This window comes from Xyrauchen texanus, chromosome 15 (assembly GCF_025860055.1).
Source record: "Xyrauchen texanus isolate HMW12.3.18 chromosome 15, RBS_HiC_50CHRs, whole genome shotgun sequence".
In the NCBI taxonomy this organism is placed as follows: domain Eukaryota; kingdom Metazoa; phylum Chordata; class Actinopteri; order Cypriniformes; family Catostomidae; genus Xyrauchen; species Xyrauchen texanus.
Window position 1 is genome coordinate 25,046,798 of NC_068290.1, and position 19,763 is coordinate 25,066,560.

At 37.4% G+C, this 19,763-nt stretch overlaps 1 protein-coding gene across 3 annotated transcripts in view; it reads left to right on the forward strand.

The window, feature by feature from the left end:
* The window catches only part of LOC127655841 (nectin-2-like), a 110,012-nt gene that overhangs the window by 51,515 nt on the left and 38,734 nt on the right, over positions 1 to 19,763 (forward strand). Inside the window, exon 7 of one of the 3 annotated variants that reach the window (XM_052143845.1) lies at positions 697 to 5,393. The exons of the other annotated variants lie outside the window; for them this stretch is intronic. Within the exon in view, the coding sequence (XP_051999805.1) occupies positions 697 to 1,238 (542 nt within the window). The 3' untranslated portion in view covers positions 1,239 to 5,393. Of the gene's footprint in view, positions 1 to 696; positions 5,394 to 19,763 lie in introns of those variants that run through there. 3 annotated transcript variants of the gene reach the window in all.

The window sequence follows — 19,763 nt, forward strand, 5'->3', positions numbered from 1 at the left end:
ATTTATATAGCCTTAGTTTATGTGGAATAACATGGATCAAATCTAAAAATAAATCTTTAAAGATAAATCTCTCATTTGAAGTCAATTCCAACTATTTCTAAAATATTAAAGAAAAATATTTGATATAAGTGAAAAGTGTGGAATGGACTAAAACAGTACTTGATAGCTTGCCTTGGCATATTCATAAGAGAAGTTACCATGTCTGATTTGTGAATGAAGCATTCTTTTGAGTTTGATCTTTTTATTGAATCAGTTTATCTGGTACACTAAAGCAGCCTGAATGATTAATTCATGAATTGGGCTGATCACTAATTCCATGATCTAGTCAAGTTGATGAATAAAGATTTAATGTCTTTCTCACACAACGCTATTGTTTGGCTTCATATGACTTGGAAAATAGCACACAAGTCATTTGGATCACTTTTACGCTGCTTTTGTGTCCTTTTTGAAGCTTGAAAGCTTCCTTTCCCATTAATTGTAACTGGATTAAAAAGTGTGACCAGCACTTCCGAATTTCTACTTTTGTGCTCCAACATAGAAAGTCATACAAGTTTGTAGAGTAAATGATAACATCATTTTAATTTTTGTATGAAATATCCTTTATAACATTTGACCTCCCATTTCCCTTTCATGTAGCCTGTCTAATTCTGTTTCTGTTATTTCTTTTCTTTTCTCTTTTCGTCTTTCTATCTCTAGAAAAATCACCTTCCACCTCAAATGTGGGTGTGATCGCAGGCGTGATCTTCGCATGTCTCCTGGCCATCTTACTGATCGGCGGTCTTATCTTCTATCTGGTTACCCATAACCGCCGCCAACAACATGGTTACCGTGGTACCGGCAAACCAACCGGTGCTCCCTACGACTCCTTTACTCGCCTCTTCAGCTCTGCCAAATCCAGTAAGAATGGCACAGGAAACAACGGAAACAACAACACACCCATTTACCGAGGAGAGGTGGGGCTTAATGAGAAAGCAGCCAATCAGGGCATGCATCCAGGGGGCATGGCGCTACTTGAGACCACACATACTCACACTGCGGAAGATATTTTGCTTAGCAGAGAGATAGATGAGATAGAAAGGAAGAAGTTCGATGAACTGGAAGAAGAGGATGAGCGATATGACCATTTCACTGGAGGCGGACCCATCCTACAGCTCCGCCCACATGATGATGACATCGATGATGATATGGAGTCCCAGAGGGATGGCTCTGTGATCTCACGGACTGCTGTCTATGTGTAAGAAGAGAGGAGAGAGAGGTTCTGAGCGGGTGAGCGACTGAATAAAGAAAGATTAAGAAAGAACACTGGACCTCCTCCAGCAGGAATGTATTTCTTCCTCTTAATGAATATTAATTTTAATGTAAAAAACAAATGATGACATCAAATACCATGAGAGAACGGACTAATGGACGGATTGCATTAATGAATGGATGAATTGATATGCTGGATATAGCACAGTTTGAAGCACTGAAGGATCGGGTAAAGGAAATACAGACTAATAAAGGCAAAGCTGTCACGCTTTCAATTCCTAATTATTGATCTAGTCGCCATGGTGACAGGTCCTAAGAGTAATCCGAAACTTCAGATGTTGACGCACCGTAATATATATGACATGCACACACATGAAGTTGAATTTAAATCCACTGTGCTGTTGGTTATCCAAGTTTTTCCATTTCTGTTGATCATGATTTAATTACTTCAGACTTGATTCACTCAACAATGTTGAGTTTGGGTGGAGCACACACTTTCTGCCTTTTCCCTACATCTGTCTCTCATTTCTGTGGAATTTTTCCTTGTGTCTTTTGTGTAGATTTTGAATAAGTCAAAGATGAACAGTGCTTTTCATATATTACACAATCAATCAAACTGCTATTTTCCTGTCTAATATTATAAGTCACGACTATGACTTTCCTTCCTGTAATTTACCCTTACACTTCTCTGTCTTGAGATAAGTGTACAGTTCACTCTGAGACACTCATTATACAGCACTCAATAGCTGAATCATGTGACCTGACTCACAAGTGAATCAGTTGGTTCCAAGGCTAATCAAATCAAAAGTTAATGAATGATGTGTGCGTTTTTCTGGGAAAACAATGTTCTAGATGGGTTCAACGCAGTGTGAGTTTTTAGGTAGAGAAAGGTTATTCCTGCACATTTACAGTTTCCCTATGCGTTAGATGAGGCCTATTGTGATAAACCATAAAAACAATGTACTGTAGCATATCACTGTAAGAATACAAACAAGGCATGTCAGGGTTTAAATGTCACATTAGAGGAAAGAATCCATCATATAATACATCCAACTAAATAGAATTAGAACTACAGTATAGTGCAAAAAAACTAAATATTTTTCTGAAACATTTTTGTCTTGTTTTCCAGTTAAAATACCTAAACATCCTTGAAACAATATACTCGAGAAGTGTTATTGTTTAAGGTCCAGTATTAAGATGTATTCTTAGAAATAATAATTTTTCTTGTTTTACGCTTAAACCTCACAACATTTTGTTCAATTCATGCTTTAAAAAAAATCGAATAAATTAAATAATTTCCAGTAGGATATAAAAAGCTTAATAAGTCTCAGTTTTGCTAAATAAGGGATTCTCACTAAATCTGGTGTAGGTGCTGGTGAACCCCAAATCATTGCATAACAAATAGCAATTACATTTTGCTTAAGGAAAATGAAGCATACATTTAGGACCGTTAGAAATGTTGGCATCATGTTGTCATTTTGAGTACTCTAAAGCACATTTTACCCCATGGTACCATAATGCATTCGGAGGTTTTACATTTGCTATTGACATTGTTTTAAATGATGATTCTCATAACCATAAGTCTTTTTTTTTTTTTTTTTTTTTTTTTTTACTTTATTAAAGTAAAAGGGTGTTGCACAATTATTTTTTCACATTCATTAAAAATCTTTAAAAATGAAATGCAGGACTGAGGTATATTACAATGATGTTTTTAATAATATTTGTTATTGCAGTATTGAGAATGGGGGAGAAATTTGCGTAACTGCCATGAAAATGATGCCACAATGTAGAACATCTTAATTTTCTTTATGCAAAATATAATTTCTTATTTGTTTCTTTTGGCTTAAGAGTAATTTCGGACCAGAACATTTTCTTGACAGGTTTGGTGAAGAATCACCCATATTGTAAAGTAAATGTAAAGGATGTCTAGATATTTTAACTTGTAAACAAAACAAAAACCCTAATTAAGAAAATTATTTTTGTAGTGTTCATTTATGAAGTGATATTGAATCCACTTATGTACATCTAACAAATCTATATTTATAACTATACTCCACGTCCAAGGTGGTTACCATGGCCACACAGCTAAATATGCCTCTCCTCTAATAGTGCAGTTATGCATCTCTTGCTCTGTTATTTCTTTAAGTGTTGTTCCTCTCAGTTGGGAAAGATTCATGGCGGAGCAGGGAGGAAATTAAATGAAGCTCTTCAATGAGTGAACGATGTGAGGTGATTGTAAACTACTGTATGTACACATTTTATTTTTCTTAAAACTGACAAATGTCTATACTTCTAAATGTTGTAAATAAGGAGACAGGGCGAGGTTAATATCCAGGAAGAATGTTGTGCATGTCAGCTACGGCTTTGTGTGAATAAATAAGGCCAATTTCTATATGAGAGCACATATCACATTTATATCAGTAATCCAGTGTCAACTGTATTTCACCTATTGGTTACCACTGCTCTAAATAAAGAGTTCTTTATACACTTTCACATGGGGAGGCTCTCTATCAGCTGTGTGTGTGTGTGTGTGTGTGTGTGTGTGTGTGTGGTGTCTGACTCGAGGGCAGTGAGTTATTCCTCTATGCCCTCAGGGTCTCATACACACATACACACTGTGATTTAAACTGAACATCACACACATACTCACACTCTTGCTCTCTTTAAATCATTTGTCAGGGTAGCTGCCCTTGAGTCTATAAGTGTCCCTCTCTGTTTCCGACCATGAGCGGGCACACTGGGTACTGTAGTGTTGTTTTTTGTGGGTTGTCATCTTGTTTCAGCTGCCCTATTAGGGTGACGTCTGGATCAATGACATTTAAAAGAGTTGTCGTCACCTTTGAAAAGGTGGTCAGTCTGACAGGCCAATTCAGTCTCGACCCTGATGGACTGATGGCTCTGATCTGCTTCCAGCCTGGCAGTGTGACTGGCATTGAATAGGCCGGGCTTCAACACAACCTAGTTAGATCCTGATTGAAAGGTCAGACTGCAAGCAGTCCTTTCATTGTGAGAGTAGAGGAAGGGATGTCGTCACTCGTTCTTGGAGATGCAAAGCATTTCATCTCATAAGATGAGAACGCACTGACCTTCCAGCTCGCTATCTCCACCAGGAGTTCGGTAATGAAGGAATGGATGCCTTGAGAATATTAAGGAAGCCACCTCTGCGGTGGGAGTTTGAGTAGATTTCTGGAGATATCTTAAAGGGATAGTTCATCCATGGAAATTCTGTCATCACTTACCCTCATTTATTCTAAACCCATATGAATTTCTTTGCTCCTTTGTGCACAAAATAAGTCATTCTGCCTAACATCTCCTTTTGTGTTTCATAGAAGAAAATTCATACAGGTTTGGGACAACTTGAGGATGTGTAAATGATGAATTTTTCACTTTTTGTTTTTGCTGAACTATTCCTTTAATAATGAAATGTTGTAGTCTCCTCAATGACATAGTCCATCACTTTCTGGTTTAGATGTACTATCGTCCTTGTGCGCGCACACATTTAAAAGCCTTAATATTACCTGTCACAAAATATCCCCCTTCTATATATAAATATAAATATATTAACATAAGATGAAGAACAAGGCTAAATGGTGAAGTCACATCTTTGTGTATGTACACAACACTGCTGTGAGCATAAAGGATGAATAGTTTTAGTTGAGATTTATATCTGTTGATTTTACTGTTGTTTATTTTATTTCTGTAATTTTTTTGCCTGTAAATTGTTTGTGCTGTAAACTGTTGAGCGGTGCTTTCTCATGGACACAGAAATACATCTGTACTAAATGCTTTACCACCATGTGTTGCTTTTAATTTTTGTTTTGGTTGTCTGAAAATGTTTTAAAATTGCAGTCTTTGTAATATTGTATTTTTTTATTTGGTTGCTATTATTAAAGTCTTGCTGATAATTGACAGTGATCTTGGTATGTGTTGAATGTCCTGGGACTCCATTAAATCCCTTGTGCTTTGTTTCCCTGCAGTCTTTTCAGTCTGGGTTTCTGGGTTGTGAATGGTGAGTGAATGTGTGTCTCTCTTGACCTGTCACAGAAAACACTGTGGACTGTAATGGAGCTAAATAGGCTTAGCGAATTGCGTGAACATAAAGCTTTATTTTTGAATCCTTTGCCATTGTAAAGCAAAATAGGTGTGACTGCCGAAGTATACAACATTCTTATCATAATTTTTGCACTGTTGCAGTTTCTAGACTCTTGCTTGTTTGACTGCTTTCCAGAGATGTCACTGTATCTACGTAATCAAAACAACTGTGCACTTGAGAATGGTCGCCATACAGTAACTAGGTCATTGAAAAAAAAAAAAAAGGGAAAATAACGTAACAAAAAAGTACAATTACAGAAGTGTCGATGTAACTGCATAATTAAAAAATATGTATGTAAATTAAATAGTGCACTTTAAGAAGTGTCGCTGTAACTGCATAATTAAAAAATATGTATGTAAATTAAATAGTGCACTTTAAGAAGTGTCGCTGTAACTGCATAATTAAAAAATATGTATGTAAATTAAATAGTGCACTTTAAGAATTGTCGCTGTAAGTGCGTAAATAAAAAGCAATGTAACTAAAAAAGTGCGCTTTCTGAAGTGTTGTTTTAAAGGGATAGTTCACCCAAAAATGAAAATTCTCTCATCATTTACTCACATGCCATCCCAGTTGTGTATGTCTTACTTTCTTCTGCTGAACACAAAGCTTTATAGAAAATTATCCCAGCTTTGTAGGTCCATACAATGCAAGTGAATGGGTACCAAGCTGTTGGAGCTCCAAAAAGCACATAAAAGGCAGCATAAAAGTAATCCATAAAACTAGCTGTTTAATCCGTGTCTTAATAAGCAATATGATAGGTGTGTGAGACCAATGACAGGTCAATATTTAAGTCCTTTTTTACTATCAATCTCCACTTTCACTGTTACATACTACGTTTTTTGGCGATTCACATTCTTCGTGCAGTGAGGAAAATGTATAGTAAAAATGGTCTAAAGATCAGTGTCTCACCCACTCTTATATCACTTCTGAAAATGTGTATTTAACCACTGGAGTCTTAAAGATTATTTAATGCTGCCTTAATGTGCTTTTTGGAGCTTCAAAGTTTTGTTCACCATTCACTTGCATTGTATAGACCTAAAGAGTTGAAATATTATTTAAAAAATCTTTGTATTCAGAAGAAGAAAGAAAGTCATACACATCTGGGATGACATAAGGGTGAGTAAATTATGAAAGAATTTTATTTTTTGGTGAACTATCCCTTTAATTGCATTAATATAAACAATATGTAACAAATAAGTGTAGTTTTTAGAAGTGGTACTGTAACCACCTGAATAAAAACTGAAACTAAAAAGTGCACTTTCAGAAGTGCCACTGTGCGTAAATAACAAAAAACTATGTGACTAAAGTGCACTAAAAACCACATGCATTATAAAAAGCTCAGGAATGTGGTTTAGCTTGTATTGGAGTTTCTGCCCTTGAGGTTATACTGTAAACATCATGTTTTCAACAGTAGCGACAGTATCCGCATGCTTCAACTGCACCGGAACCTTGCCCTTAAAAAGCCTATTTGTTTGCACAAACTTGACAGATCTTATATCAACAAGTTTAAATGTAACCAAGAGCACATGTGAGGCAGCTGCAAAAGAAGGTGGAGTGAAACTGAAAGAGTTAGTATCACATTAAATGTATTCTGCTGGTAGAATTTCAGTGTTATACATTATCAGATGACCCTGATAGAATTGTGGCTGTTAATATCATAACAGACTTTTTCTTCCAGTAGTAGCTGTGCCCTAGATTCCATACTTTCCCTCTCTTTCTCTTTTAGTTGACGGGTTCAGAATCTCTGTGCTCCTGGCACACTTGTCACTGTCGTTTGGTGTCTGAATTTTATTTTTCTTGGCCATTTAGCCATCTGCCTGCTCTAATTGCTCTGAGTTGCAACCTGGCGTGAGGACCAGCTGCCTCTTTCCCTCAGTTTTTGTTTTGTTTTTTGGTCTCTCTCTTTTCCTTCCACAACACTAGCTGAAAGTAATATGATAGTAGCCTTATATTAGTGTATAATGGTGTGTTCCACTTGTCGGAGTTTACTGTGTACACATTTTAGCAGATGGATTTAGAAGTCAGACTGAGTGAGTCCTTTTAAAATTTTCGAATAATTTACTCACCCTCATGCCACCCCAGATGTGTATGACCTTCTTTCTTCTGCAGAACACAAATGAAGCTTTTTAAGAGAATATTTCAGCTCTGTAGGTCCATACAATGCAAGTGAATGGTGACTAGAACTTTGAAGGTCCAAAAAGCATTTAATGGCAGCATAAAAGTAATCCATATGACTCCAGTGGTTAAATCGATATCTTCATAAGTGATATGATAGGTGTGGGTCAGTGGCGGCTGCTGGTCTTTCAAAGAGGGGAAGCTCATTTTCTAATATATTAAACTTGGTAAAACTGAAACAAGGAATGTGGTGTATAATTGTGTGAAATGTATTATGCAAATTGACTAGCAATTTCGCCAAACAAATATAAAGAAATAGGTTGCAGCAGTTTGTCTTTCGACTACACTTGAGAAATCCGCGATGGGACTGAGCGCGAAATAGCTTCAGTGACTTCTTATTGTACAGATTCGCTGTCAATCAAAAGGAGATGCAGTCTTTCCACAGATCCTCCAATCATCACGCGGAAGCCCGGAGTCCGGGCCAGCCCACTCCTCATTCACCCCCAGAGACGCTGAGCGTCCGTGGGCGGGACATAATCGCAGCATTTATCCAATGACCGTCTATTTTCGAGCACTGAAAAAACTGTTCAGAGCAGCCCCATTGAAGTCAATGGACGCTCGGCTTCAACAGGGAAATGCACTGACGCTACGGGAATGTATGAGAAGTAAATCGAGTCAGCCGACCTGCTATATGTAATGTAGCTGATTCTGAACGAACTCGTCTTCGAGATGAACGTGTTCTAACGCAATTTTAGTCAATAAATTGTTTACACAATAGTACATATTTGACCATTATTTTTTTGACATTATAGGGGAAGCTGAGCTTCCCTTGCAGTCTTAAAGAAATCCCCACTGGTGTGGGTGAGAAACAGATCATTTTTTAATATTAATTCTCCTCCCTGCCCAGTAGGTGATGAAATGCGAATCGCAAAAAAAAAACAAAAGAGGAATGTGAAATTGAAATTGGTGATTTATTTGTATAAAATGACTTAAACTTTAAACTTTTAAGGATTAAGGCAAGTCAGTTCACTCGCCAGCCATCTTGCTAATGACCCTGAGAAAATATTTCTTATGAATGTAACAGGCAGACAAGAACAGCTCCTATTAAATGACAAAAGTAGGAAATATCTGAAACTGATTGTAAAGATTAAGTTTCAAGAAATATTTTAAATCGGCAACAAAATCATACAGTGACGTATTCTACATTTTGCTTCTTTAGCTAAAATCCTGCTACAAAACTGTATTTTTTCCGGCTGATTTGGTTCATGAGAGTAATCAAACTTATCACAAAGGCAATTGGCCCTTTCTATTGAAAGGCTCGACTTTCATTTCTACAGGATCCAGGCTGGTACGCATTACCCCATGAGCCCCTGCTGGTAAATGCCATAACTACACTGTATGATGGCAAATTTGCAACCTGGTCTTATAGAATCGCATTACTATAACAACATTTTTGCTAAATAATTTTTATGTTGTTTGTTGTACGAATCATTGCAGTTTCCTGGTGAAATAAACACTAGAGGGGCAGAGTATCACTTTTCACCTGCTATTTGCTATTTTATGACATCAAAACACTTTTCCTTTAGGGCATGACTTGTAAAGTGATATGTTTTAACATTTGCATTACCAAACCAATGCAAATGCAACATTTCATCTCGGATCTGACGCAATACATGTAATAATTTTATTTTGCATAAATGTTGCCACGGTCACATAATTTTCATGAGATTAGGCTGCAGAAACCATGTTCCCCCATTTACATCCATTCATACTTAATGTTGAATAAAATGTTGTCCTAGCAAACAAAAGATTTCAAGTGAACTTCATTATATTATCAAAGATGTTTTACCAGAGACAGATTATTTTTGGAGGGCTTTTAAAAAGGTAAAAATAACTTTATTTTCCCCTATCTTCTGCCTTTGATGATTGATCTGACACACTGATTCTTGAGATAAGGGACAAAATTATTTGTTTATTTTTAAAAACTAAATAAAAAAATTATAAAAAAAAGGGTAACCTTTTTGTGGTCGCGATTAGGGTTTTGCGCTCTCAATGGTGCGTGTGGTAAGTTGTGCGTGGATCGTGGAGTGTAGCATGAGCCTCCACATGCTGTGAGTCTCCGTGGTAACATGCACAACGAGCCACGTGATAAGATGCGCGGATTGACTGTGTCAGAAGCGGAGGCAACTGAGACTTGTCCTTCACCACCCGGACTGAGGTGAGTAACCACGCCACCACGAGGACCTACCAAGTAGTGGGAATTGGGCATTCCAAATTGGGAGAATAGGGGATATAAAATAAAATAAAAAAATGCACACACACACTCAAAACTTTACAGATGTGCAGTTAATAATGAGCGACACAAAGGCTCTATTCCCTGTCAGAGAGCTGGATGGCTAAGAAAGAAATGGAAAAAGAGAGAGGAATCAAGCATTGGGTAAAAAAATCAAGGATGCTCTGGTGTGATTTGGCCCCGAAGCCTGGACACTTCCATCATCTGTGGTGTTTCCGTGAACTGGACTTGCTTGCAAACGCACCCGTGCTCAGTGGGAGATTGGATTGACCCGTGTTGCCCTGAGCTGTCAGGCTGTGAGGAGCGTCTGGTGTCTCCTGTCTCCCATGGTCAACCGGAGGCTGCAACATTACACATGGATAACAGATGAATAGACAGATAAGGCCCAGTGGGGATTCTTATAGTGGCCTCTCTGACCTTATCAATTGCTTTGATTATGGATGATTGATCAGTCGGTTCCAGAGAGTAATGCATGGACCATTTTACTCTCTTTCATGATGGGGTTGTTAGAGACGATACAGTGACCTTTTAGACACACTGGAATTTAAGGGAAATGATTAGCTGATGAAGCCGCGAGTTTAGTGGGGACAGAGCACATAATCAATCAGTAGGGATGATGATATAGACTTAATCTGACACGTCTCCATAGTAACACCAGCATCCTATGTTGACTCTGTAACTGTTATTGTCTCTCAGCTGTTTGTCTGTGTCTGCTTTTTCTCTCTCTGTCAGGTATGCTGCCTTTAATTCTTCTCTGGAAGTTCCTACTTTCAGAAGTTGTTATTATGATGTAATGTGCATTCAGGTTATTTTGGTTAGAAAAAGTGGATGCATTGGCCATTTATTTTTCTGTCTTTTTCCATTTCTGACAAAGGCAAGCTTATTTAGCTCTGGTGCAACTAAATGAAGAGCAAGTGATGTGCACTGGGTGTGTAATTGATGCTTTATCTGTGTATTTTATCATTTGTATGCAGCCACAAGAGCTTACTGTCTGTGAGATATATTTTACTTTGACTTTGATATTTCTAGTGCTCTGAGAAACTTGTTTTATTTATTTAACATAGTTAAAACATTTTATTTTTTATTTTATTTTTTTACACAGATTATTTTGTTCGATTTTCAAAAGAATTACAAAGCGAAATATGATATCTAAAAGACATCAAATACAAACGTCTTTTTTATATGCTGATCACTGCTGCTATAAGTCCCAAATAGCAAAAACAAAAACATATCTGGTTTTACCTTTGTTTTTTTATGAAATATTAGCAATTTTTCACTTATGTATGAGCTTGCTTGTTTGAATAATTCAGTGTTTTATCTTAGATGTCCAGAACAAAATATGCAGTCCAGCAGGAAAAGCATGCTAAGCAAATCATCGCAAATATACACTGACAAAGTTTGGAATAATGTACAGATTTTGCTCTTATGTAAAGAAATTGATACTTTTATTCACCACAGTGGCATTCAACTGATCACAATGTATAGTCAGGATATTCATAACATAAAAAATTACCATTATAATTTGAAAGAAAATGTTTAGAACTTCTTAAACTACTTCAAAGTGTGAAATCCTCCACGTACAGCAATGACAGCTTTGCAGATCCTTGGTATTCTAGCTGTCAGTTTGTCCAGATACACAGGTGACATTTCACCCCACACTTCCTGTAGCACTTGCCATAGATGTGGCTGTCTTGTCAGACACTTCTCATGCACCTTACAGTCTAGCTGATCCCACAAAAGCTCAATGGGGTTAAGATCCTTAACACTCTTTTCCAATTATCTGTAGTCCAATGCCTGTGTTTATTTGCCCAATCTTACCTTTCTTTTTGATTTTCTGTTTTAAAAGTGTATTTTTCTTTGCAATTCTTCCCATAAGACCTGCACCCATGTCTCCTCTTTACTGTTGTACATGAAACTGGTGTTGAGTGGGTAGAATTCAGGATATGTGTGGCATCTATATCTCAAACTAGAGACTCTTGTTTAGTTGTACGTCTGGCATTCCACATCTCTTTCTGTCCTTGTTAGAGCCAGTTGTCCTTTGCCTTTGAAGACTTCAGTGTACACCTTTATATGAAATCTTCAGTGTTTTGGCAATTTCAAGCATTGTATAGCCTTCTTTCCTCAAAACAATGATTGACTGAGGAGTTTCTAGAGAAGCATTTTTTGTTTTTTGTCATTTTTGACCTAATATTGACTTTAAGACATGCCAGACTATTGCATACTGTGGCAACAAAAACAAACAAACGCAAAGACAATGTTAAGCTTCATTTAATGAACCAAATAGCTTTCAACTGTGTTTGATATAATGGCAAGTAATTTTCTAGTACCAAATTAGCAATTTATCATGATAACTCAATGATAAGGAGTTGGAGTGATAGCTGCTGGAAATGGGGCCTGTCTAGATTTGATATAATTACTTTTTTTCAAATAGCAATGGTGCTGTTTTTTACATCAGTAATGCCCTGACTATACTTTGTGATCAGTTGAATGCCACTTTGGTGAAATAAAGTACCAATTTCCTTCAGAAACATCAACATCTGTAAATTATTACAAACTTTTGGCCCTCGTATGTTATCGACTATTGATGATAGAAAGTTATACATCATCACAAAGGGGAGGATCTTAGCTTTCTAATAACACTTAGATTGAGTTTCTAGTCCACTCAGAGGCCGAAATATTTGATGAAACAATGGGGGTGGTGCATGAATTGAAAATTAGACTGAATGTCTATGGACAGGCACATCTCTGAGGGCTAAAATGCATTAGAAAGCCACATACAATTTCAGATCAGCATTTTGTGATGTAAGATGATAGAGGAAAAATTATGGAACATGACTGTCCCGCTGACACAACAGCAGAATGAGTTTAGGACAGGGAGAGGACAGACCTGAGGAGATAGAAGAAGGAAGGGCTTAATATATTAAAAGGCTGATGGGCTGAGTGATAGAGTGAGTGAACACATTTATTTTCTTCTATAGTTAATCTTCCCACAGCTTTATTTTCTTTCTCTTTCGATCTCTGGTCTATGTGATGTCATCTTTGCACCTGTTAGCACAGACCCCTTAAAGCTAGCCAGCTCAGAGACCCATCTCTGTCTCTTTCTGTCTCACTCACTCACTCTCACTCATTCTATTCCCTCCCCTGAGAGACGGCCCACCTGCAAAAACAGAGTGTGAGATGAAAGGAGGTTGGCTGTTTGTGTTCAGTGCATTCGGAGTGGACACACACACATGCACACTTTTCTCTCTTCCAAAAGGCAAGCACACATTGCGACGCTTGTATATTGAGATACAAAGGGTCTCTCTTACAGACCGTCCCACAGACATTTTAATTATCAATTGCATTGGTTTGCCAAACATTGTCAAATAGTTGAACCACTCTCGCAATTCAAAACAATCAGAATCAGAATCAGAATCAGAATGAGCTTTATTTCCAGGTACGCTTACACATACAAGGAATTTGTCTTGGTGACAGTAGCTTCAGTGCACAACAATACAAAACAGCAACAAGATATAGACAATCATTTAAAATTATAAAAATGGAATAAAAATAAATATACATTTAAATTGAATAGGAACAATTATACATAAAATACACAATAGGACATACATACATACATACATACATGCATACATACAATCATACATACATACACTACCAGTCAAACATTTTGAAACACTTACTCATTCTTTATTATTATTATTATTATTTTCACATTTTAGAATAATAGTAAAGTCATCTTAACTATGGAATAACATAAATGTAACTATGGGAATGATGTTGTGACTGAACAAATTCCAAAATAAATATAATATAATATAACTGTGTTATACACAAACATACATACATTCACACATACACAAACGTAGATCAAGCTAAATACAAATCTGTTATATACAGAAGCAAAGGAATGTAATGGCAGAAGAAGTTGGATGTGTTGGATTAATATAAAAAGACTAGACTGTGTATTGCACATAATTATTGCTCAATGGGGCAGTTTTAACTGTTCATGAGATGGATAGCCTGAGGGAAAAAACTGTTCCTGTGTCTGACAGTTCTGGTTCTCAGTGCTCTGTAGCGCCTGCCAGAAGGCAACAGTTCAAAAAGGTAGTGTGCTGGGTGAGTGGGGTCCAGAGTGATTTTTCCAGCTTTTTTCCTCACTCTTGGAGTGTATAGTTCTTAAAGGGGTGACAGGGGGCAACTAATAATCCTCTCAGCAGTCCAAACTGCCCTTTGAGGTCCTCTGATATACGATTTCATAGCCGAACCAAACCAGACAGTTATTAAAGTGTAGAGGTGTGTGCTCAGGATCCTGAATCAATCCACTGCTGCCACAGTGCTGTTTATAATGGTGAGGGGGTCAATGTTGAGGTGTTCCTCCTAAAGTCCACAATCATCTCCACCTTTTTGAGTGTGTTCAGCTCCAGGTTGTTTTAACTGCACCAGTGAGCCAGCCATTCAACCTCCCTTCTGTATCTCAGATGAGGCCGATGACAGTGTTGTCATCTGCAAAGTTCAGGAGCTTGACAGAGGGATCCTTGGCGATGCATTCATTGGTGTAGCGGTTGAAGAGTAGTGGGGAGAGCACACATCCCGGTACCGGTGCTGATTGTACAGGTGCTGGAAGTGGATTTCCAAAACAAGAGCAAAAAATATATACAGTAACCACATATAATCCCCAATAAAATGAAATAAAACATATAAACATGTATATATATAAATAAAATTCAAATAGTATTCAAAATATGCCAAATAGTACAATTACATTTAATTAAACAGATAAATATTACATCAAATTTAAAAGGCATAGTTAAAAAAAAAAAGACATTTGAAATCCACAGGCGAGATTAACAATTTTGAAGACATATTCGTCTCATCCTTCTGTTTTTTACTTTTCTTCTTGTTTTTCTTCTGTCTCTCTTTTGCTTTTCACATATACCACCCATCTCTCCCTCACTTTTTCTCTAAATCTCTCTCCCTCTGTTGGAGAGGGGTGAAAAAGTGATGTGGATGTATGAGTGTGGAATGCTTTGAAATAATCCATCTGACAACCCAGCGGAGCGCATGTTTCTCTCCTCTCTCTTCTTGGTCATCTCTGCAGCTTCATTGCTGCTCACTTCTGCTTGAGTGGCTCAAACACTCCATCTGACTCCAGCAGCCAACCGTTCCACAGCATCCACCATTCAGCTCCACACTAAAACAACTTGTCTAACCATACACTCCACTGCTCAATATTCCATTTAAACAGCCCACTGCACTAAACTTTTCACTGCCCAGTCCAGTGTCCAGATATTATAACCGGACGTCAAGTACTGTCATAATAGAAAAATTATGGTTAGTAATTTAAAGCTGTCCACTGCTTTATTTGGCATTGAAGTCTTGATCTAATGTTTAAAGGAATTGTTTGCCCCCATGGCATTCCAAATCCCATGGCATACTGTTATTTTAAAAAATTATACAGTAGCTTCACACAGCTCTTTTACATACTGTACTGTGCAAAAGGTTTAGGCACTTGGAAAAAATGTTGCATTGGGAGGATGTCTTCAAAAATAAATAAATAAATAGTTTTCGTTTATCAATTATCATCAGACAAAGTCCAGTAAACATAAAAGAAGCTAAATCAATATTTATTGTGACCACCTTTGCCTCACCAATTCTCCTAGGTACTCTTAGACACAGTTTTTCTTGGTTGTTGGCAGATAGGATGTTCTAAGCTTCTTGGAGAATTGGCCGCAGTTCATCTAACTATTTCATCTCAATAGCTTCTGTCTCTTCTTGTAATCTCAGACTGACTCAATGTTCAGGGGGGGGGGCACTGTGGGGACCATGACATCTGTTGCAGGGCTCCCTGTTCTTCTATTCTATTCTATTTGCTAAAATGTATATTTCCTATTGACAAACTAAAGCTAAAGATATAAATAATCATCTTAAGACAAATGTTTTTGTGAGGCATCTTATGTGCCTAAGACTTTTGCACAGTACTGTACAACAACAGTTCATCGTGACCACATCTGTACATTTTTAAAAAGGACAAAAAACATAAAAGTAGTCCATATGACTATTGGCTTATATTATATTATATAATATTTTATAATATTATGTGATCCATGACATCACTAGAATATGATAAAGAATTTAAAGGCATTTACACAGCATGAAGAAACATTGCTGCTGTTGAATCTGATGAAAATATTAAAATAGATAATATATTGACGTGAAAGTAACTTTATATAGGTCCACAACAAGAACATTTGGCTTGTCATTCTAAAAGTTTCATATCTTGATTTAGAAATGTAAAAAAAAAATTATTAAAAGCTTTAGGATTTAAATTAATAACTTAATATAATTTAATACTATTAGGCATTAATACACTAGCGAATAATAAAAATGTGAGCAATTGAAAAATGAGTTGATGGCATGCTCTAATAAATACTTATTTTTTCTTTCTTTCTTTCTTGCAGCATAAGACACAATACAGACATATTTGGTGTGCTTTTATTGAACTTCAAGTGAAATACTGATACACTGGTGCCAAAGGTTTGGAATAATATTCAGATTTTGCTGTTTCGGAATGAAATTGGAAATTTAATTCACCAAAGTGGCAATCAACTGATCACACAGCACCATCACTATTTCAAAAAAGGCATTTTATCTAATCTAGACAGGCCCCATTTCCAGCAGCTATCACTCCACTATTTGGGTCATTAAATTAAGCTTAATATTGTCTTTGTGTTTGTTTTTGATTTGCCACAGTATGCAATAGACTGGCATGTCTTAAGGTCAATATTAGATCAAAAATGACAAAAAAGAAACAGCTTTCTATAGAAATTGCCAAAAAACACAGACATTGGACAACAGATAATTGGAAAAGAGTGTTATGGATCTTAACCCCATTGAGCTTTTGTGGGATCAGCTAGACTGTGAGGTGTGTGAGAAGTGCCCGACAAGACACATCTATGGCAAGTGCTACAGGAAGCATGGGGTGAATCTGGATGAGATCTCTGATCAGGAACATAACCTGCACCGGAGCAGATTAGCCAATTAGCGTATGTTACAATGGCAAGGAACCCCGATGAAAACCTATCCGCTTTACTGGTATCGCAAATTCAGAATTTGCTTAAACTAAGTTTAAACGAATCTAGCTAGCTGCTTAATCCTGCTTTGTGATATAGACCACTGAACTGAGATCAGTCAGTTTAAATTAATTTAATTATGCGTTGTGAATAGTGAAGCCAAAATACTACTTCCACACATGTGTACGTGGGGTCGCACAAGGATATATACAAGTCTTCTGAAGCCTTGCAATTGCTTTGGGTGAGGAACATACTTTCCCTCCTCTGCAGCTCTCAAATAAAATGTTCTATTCAGCATATTCAAGCTAACTCATCACATTTGTCACGATCCCCTGTTGTCTGCCACGTGTTGCACTACAATTCCCATGATTCCCGGCCCTCATCACTCTGTCATTGTTCGCACCTGATTGTCGTTTGTGATCATCCTGTGTCTGTGTATTTAAACCCTGTTTGTTTCTCCATTCCTCTGTCGATTGTTGAATGTTTCAGATGTGTTTATGTTCTGATGTTTGCGCTGTTGCCTGTCTTGCCGTTGTCATCCTGTCGTGTTCATCCAGTTCCGTGTACCTCCGATGTTTTCATGTTTTAGTTATAGTTTTCCCCCCGTGGATGTTTCATTTGTTCCTGTTTGTTTTGTTTTCACTTTGATTAATAAAGAACCCGCAGTTAGATCCCCACTCCTCGTCTGCCCTCGTCTGCATTCTTAACAACATTATGTTGTAACAATCAGTTGGTATTTAATGGCAATAACATCATGGCACAGTGCATCATCAATCAAAATGTCAACATGTGCAAATAAGTGCTATGTCCCCTAGGTGTAGGACGCAACAAAATTAAAGTGAGGTATGTTAGACCAAAATGCCAAGACAACACCAATCATAGATCCAATATTGGATTTTATTGGAAATAAATATTTGAGATGTAAAATAAGCAGCCGTTATTTAGCTTCAGTGTTACCTCTGGCCCAAATTAATAAACAGACCAATCAAGAAAATAAAAAGGTGAAACTCGAAAAATTAGAATATCGTGCAAAAGTTCATAAACTTCAGTAATTCAACTTAAAAGGTGAAACTAATATATTATATAGACTCATTACAAGCAAAGTAAGATATTTCAAGCCTTTATTTGATATAATTTTGATTATGGCTTACAGCTTATGAAAACCCCAAATTCAAAATCTCAGAAAATTAGAATATTACATGAAATCAATAAAAAAAAAGGATTTTAAATACAGAAATGTCGGCCCTCTGAAAAGTATAATCATGCATATGTACTCAGTACTTGGTTTGGGCCCCTTTTGCATTAATTACTGCCTCAATGCGGCGTGGCATGGATGCTATCAGCCTGTGGCACTGCTGAGGTGTTATGGAAGACCAAGATGCTTCAATAGTGGCCTTCAGCTCTTCTGCATTGTTTGGTCTCATGTCTCTCATCTTTCTCTTGACAATGCCCCATAGATTCTCTATGGGGTTCAGGTCAAGCGAGTTTGCTGGCCAATCAAGCACAGTAATACCATGGTCATTGAACCAGGTTTTGGTACTTTTGGCAGTTTGGGCAGGTGCCAAGTCCTGCTGGAAAATGAAGTCAGCATCTCCATAAAGCTTGTCTGCTGAAGGAAGCATGAAGTGCTCTAAAATGTCCCGGTAGACGGCTGCGTTGACTCTGGACTTAATAAAGCACAGTGGACCAACACCAGCCGATGACATGGCTCCCCAAACCAACACAGACTGTGGAAACTTCACACTGGACTTTAAGCATCTTGGATTGTGTGCCTCTCCATTCTTCCTCCAGACTCTGGGACCTTGGTTTCCAAATGAGATGCAAAATTTGCTCTCATCAGAAAAGAGGACTTTGGACCACTGAGCAACAGACCAGTTCTTTTTTTCTTTAGCCCAGGTAAGACGTTTGACATTTGAAGCCCATGTCCAGGACCCGTCTGTGTGTGATGGCTCTTGATGCAGTAACTCCAGCCTCAGTCCACTCCTTGTGAAGCTCCCCCACAAATTTGAATGGCCTTTTCCTGACAATCCTCTCCAGGCTACGGTCATCCCTGCTGCTTGTGCACCTTTTTCTTCCACACTTTTCCCTTCCACTTAACTTTCTATTAATGTGCTTTGATACAGCACTTTGAGAACATCCAACTTCTTTTGCAATTACCTTTTGAGGCTTTCCCTCCTTGTGGAGGGTGTCAATGATGGTTTTCTGCACAACTGTCAGGTCAGCAGTCTTCCCCATGATTGTGAATTCAACTGAACCAGACTGAGAGACCATTTAAAGGCTCAGGAACCCTTTGCAGGTGTTTAGCTGATTAGAGTGTGACACTTTGAGCCTACAATACTGAACCTTTTCACAATATTCTAATTTTCTGAGATTCTGAATTTGGGGTTTTCATAAGCTGTAAGCCATAATCATCAAAATTATATCAAATAAAGGCTTGAAATATCTTACTTTGCTTGTAATGAGTCTATATAATATATTAGTTTCACCTTTTAAGTTGAATTACTGAAATTATTGAACTTTTGCACGATATTCTAATTTTTCGAGTTTCACCTGTAAATAACTAACCTGAAAATGGAAATAGAAACACAAGTAAGCTTACCTAACTTCACTAACAAAAACAGAACAAACTAAATCAAATAATCAGGGCAAGTCACCCCTACAATCCCAACTGCATGAAACAAAAACAAACACCATTGCTGTAAAGCTCAACTGCAAAGAACTATCACAATTCTTAAAACTATAGGTGTTGGTCTAGCGGGTGATGGGGAACATAGAGGAGTGTGACTGGCCCAGAGTCACAACAGCTCGTCTCTTAACTGCAGCACAGAGATTTTATAAACACTCTCAGGAACAGCAAATCACTATCATACAAGTGGAGCAAATGATTGGCAAATCAGCTGCAACTGGAACAGACACACCAAGGACAAATGAAACACATTCA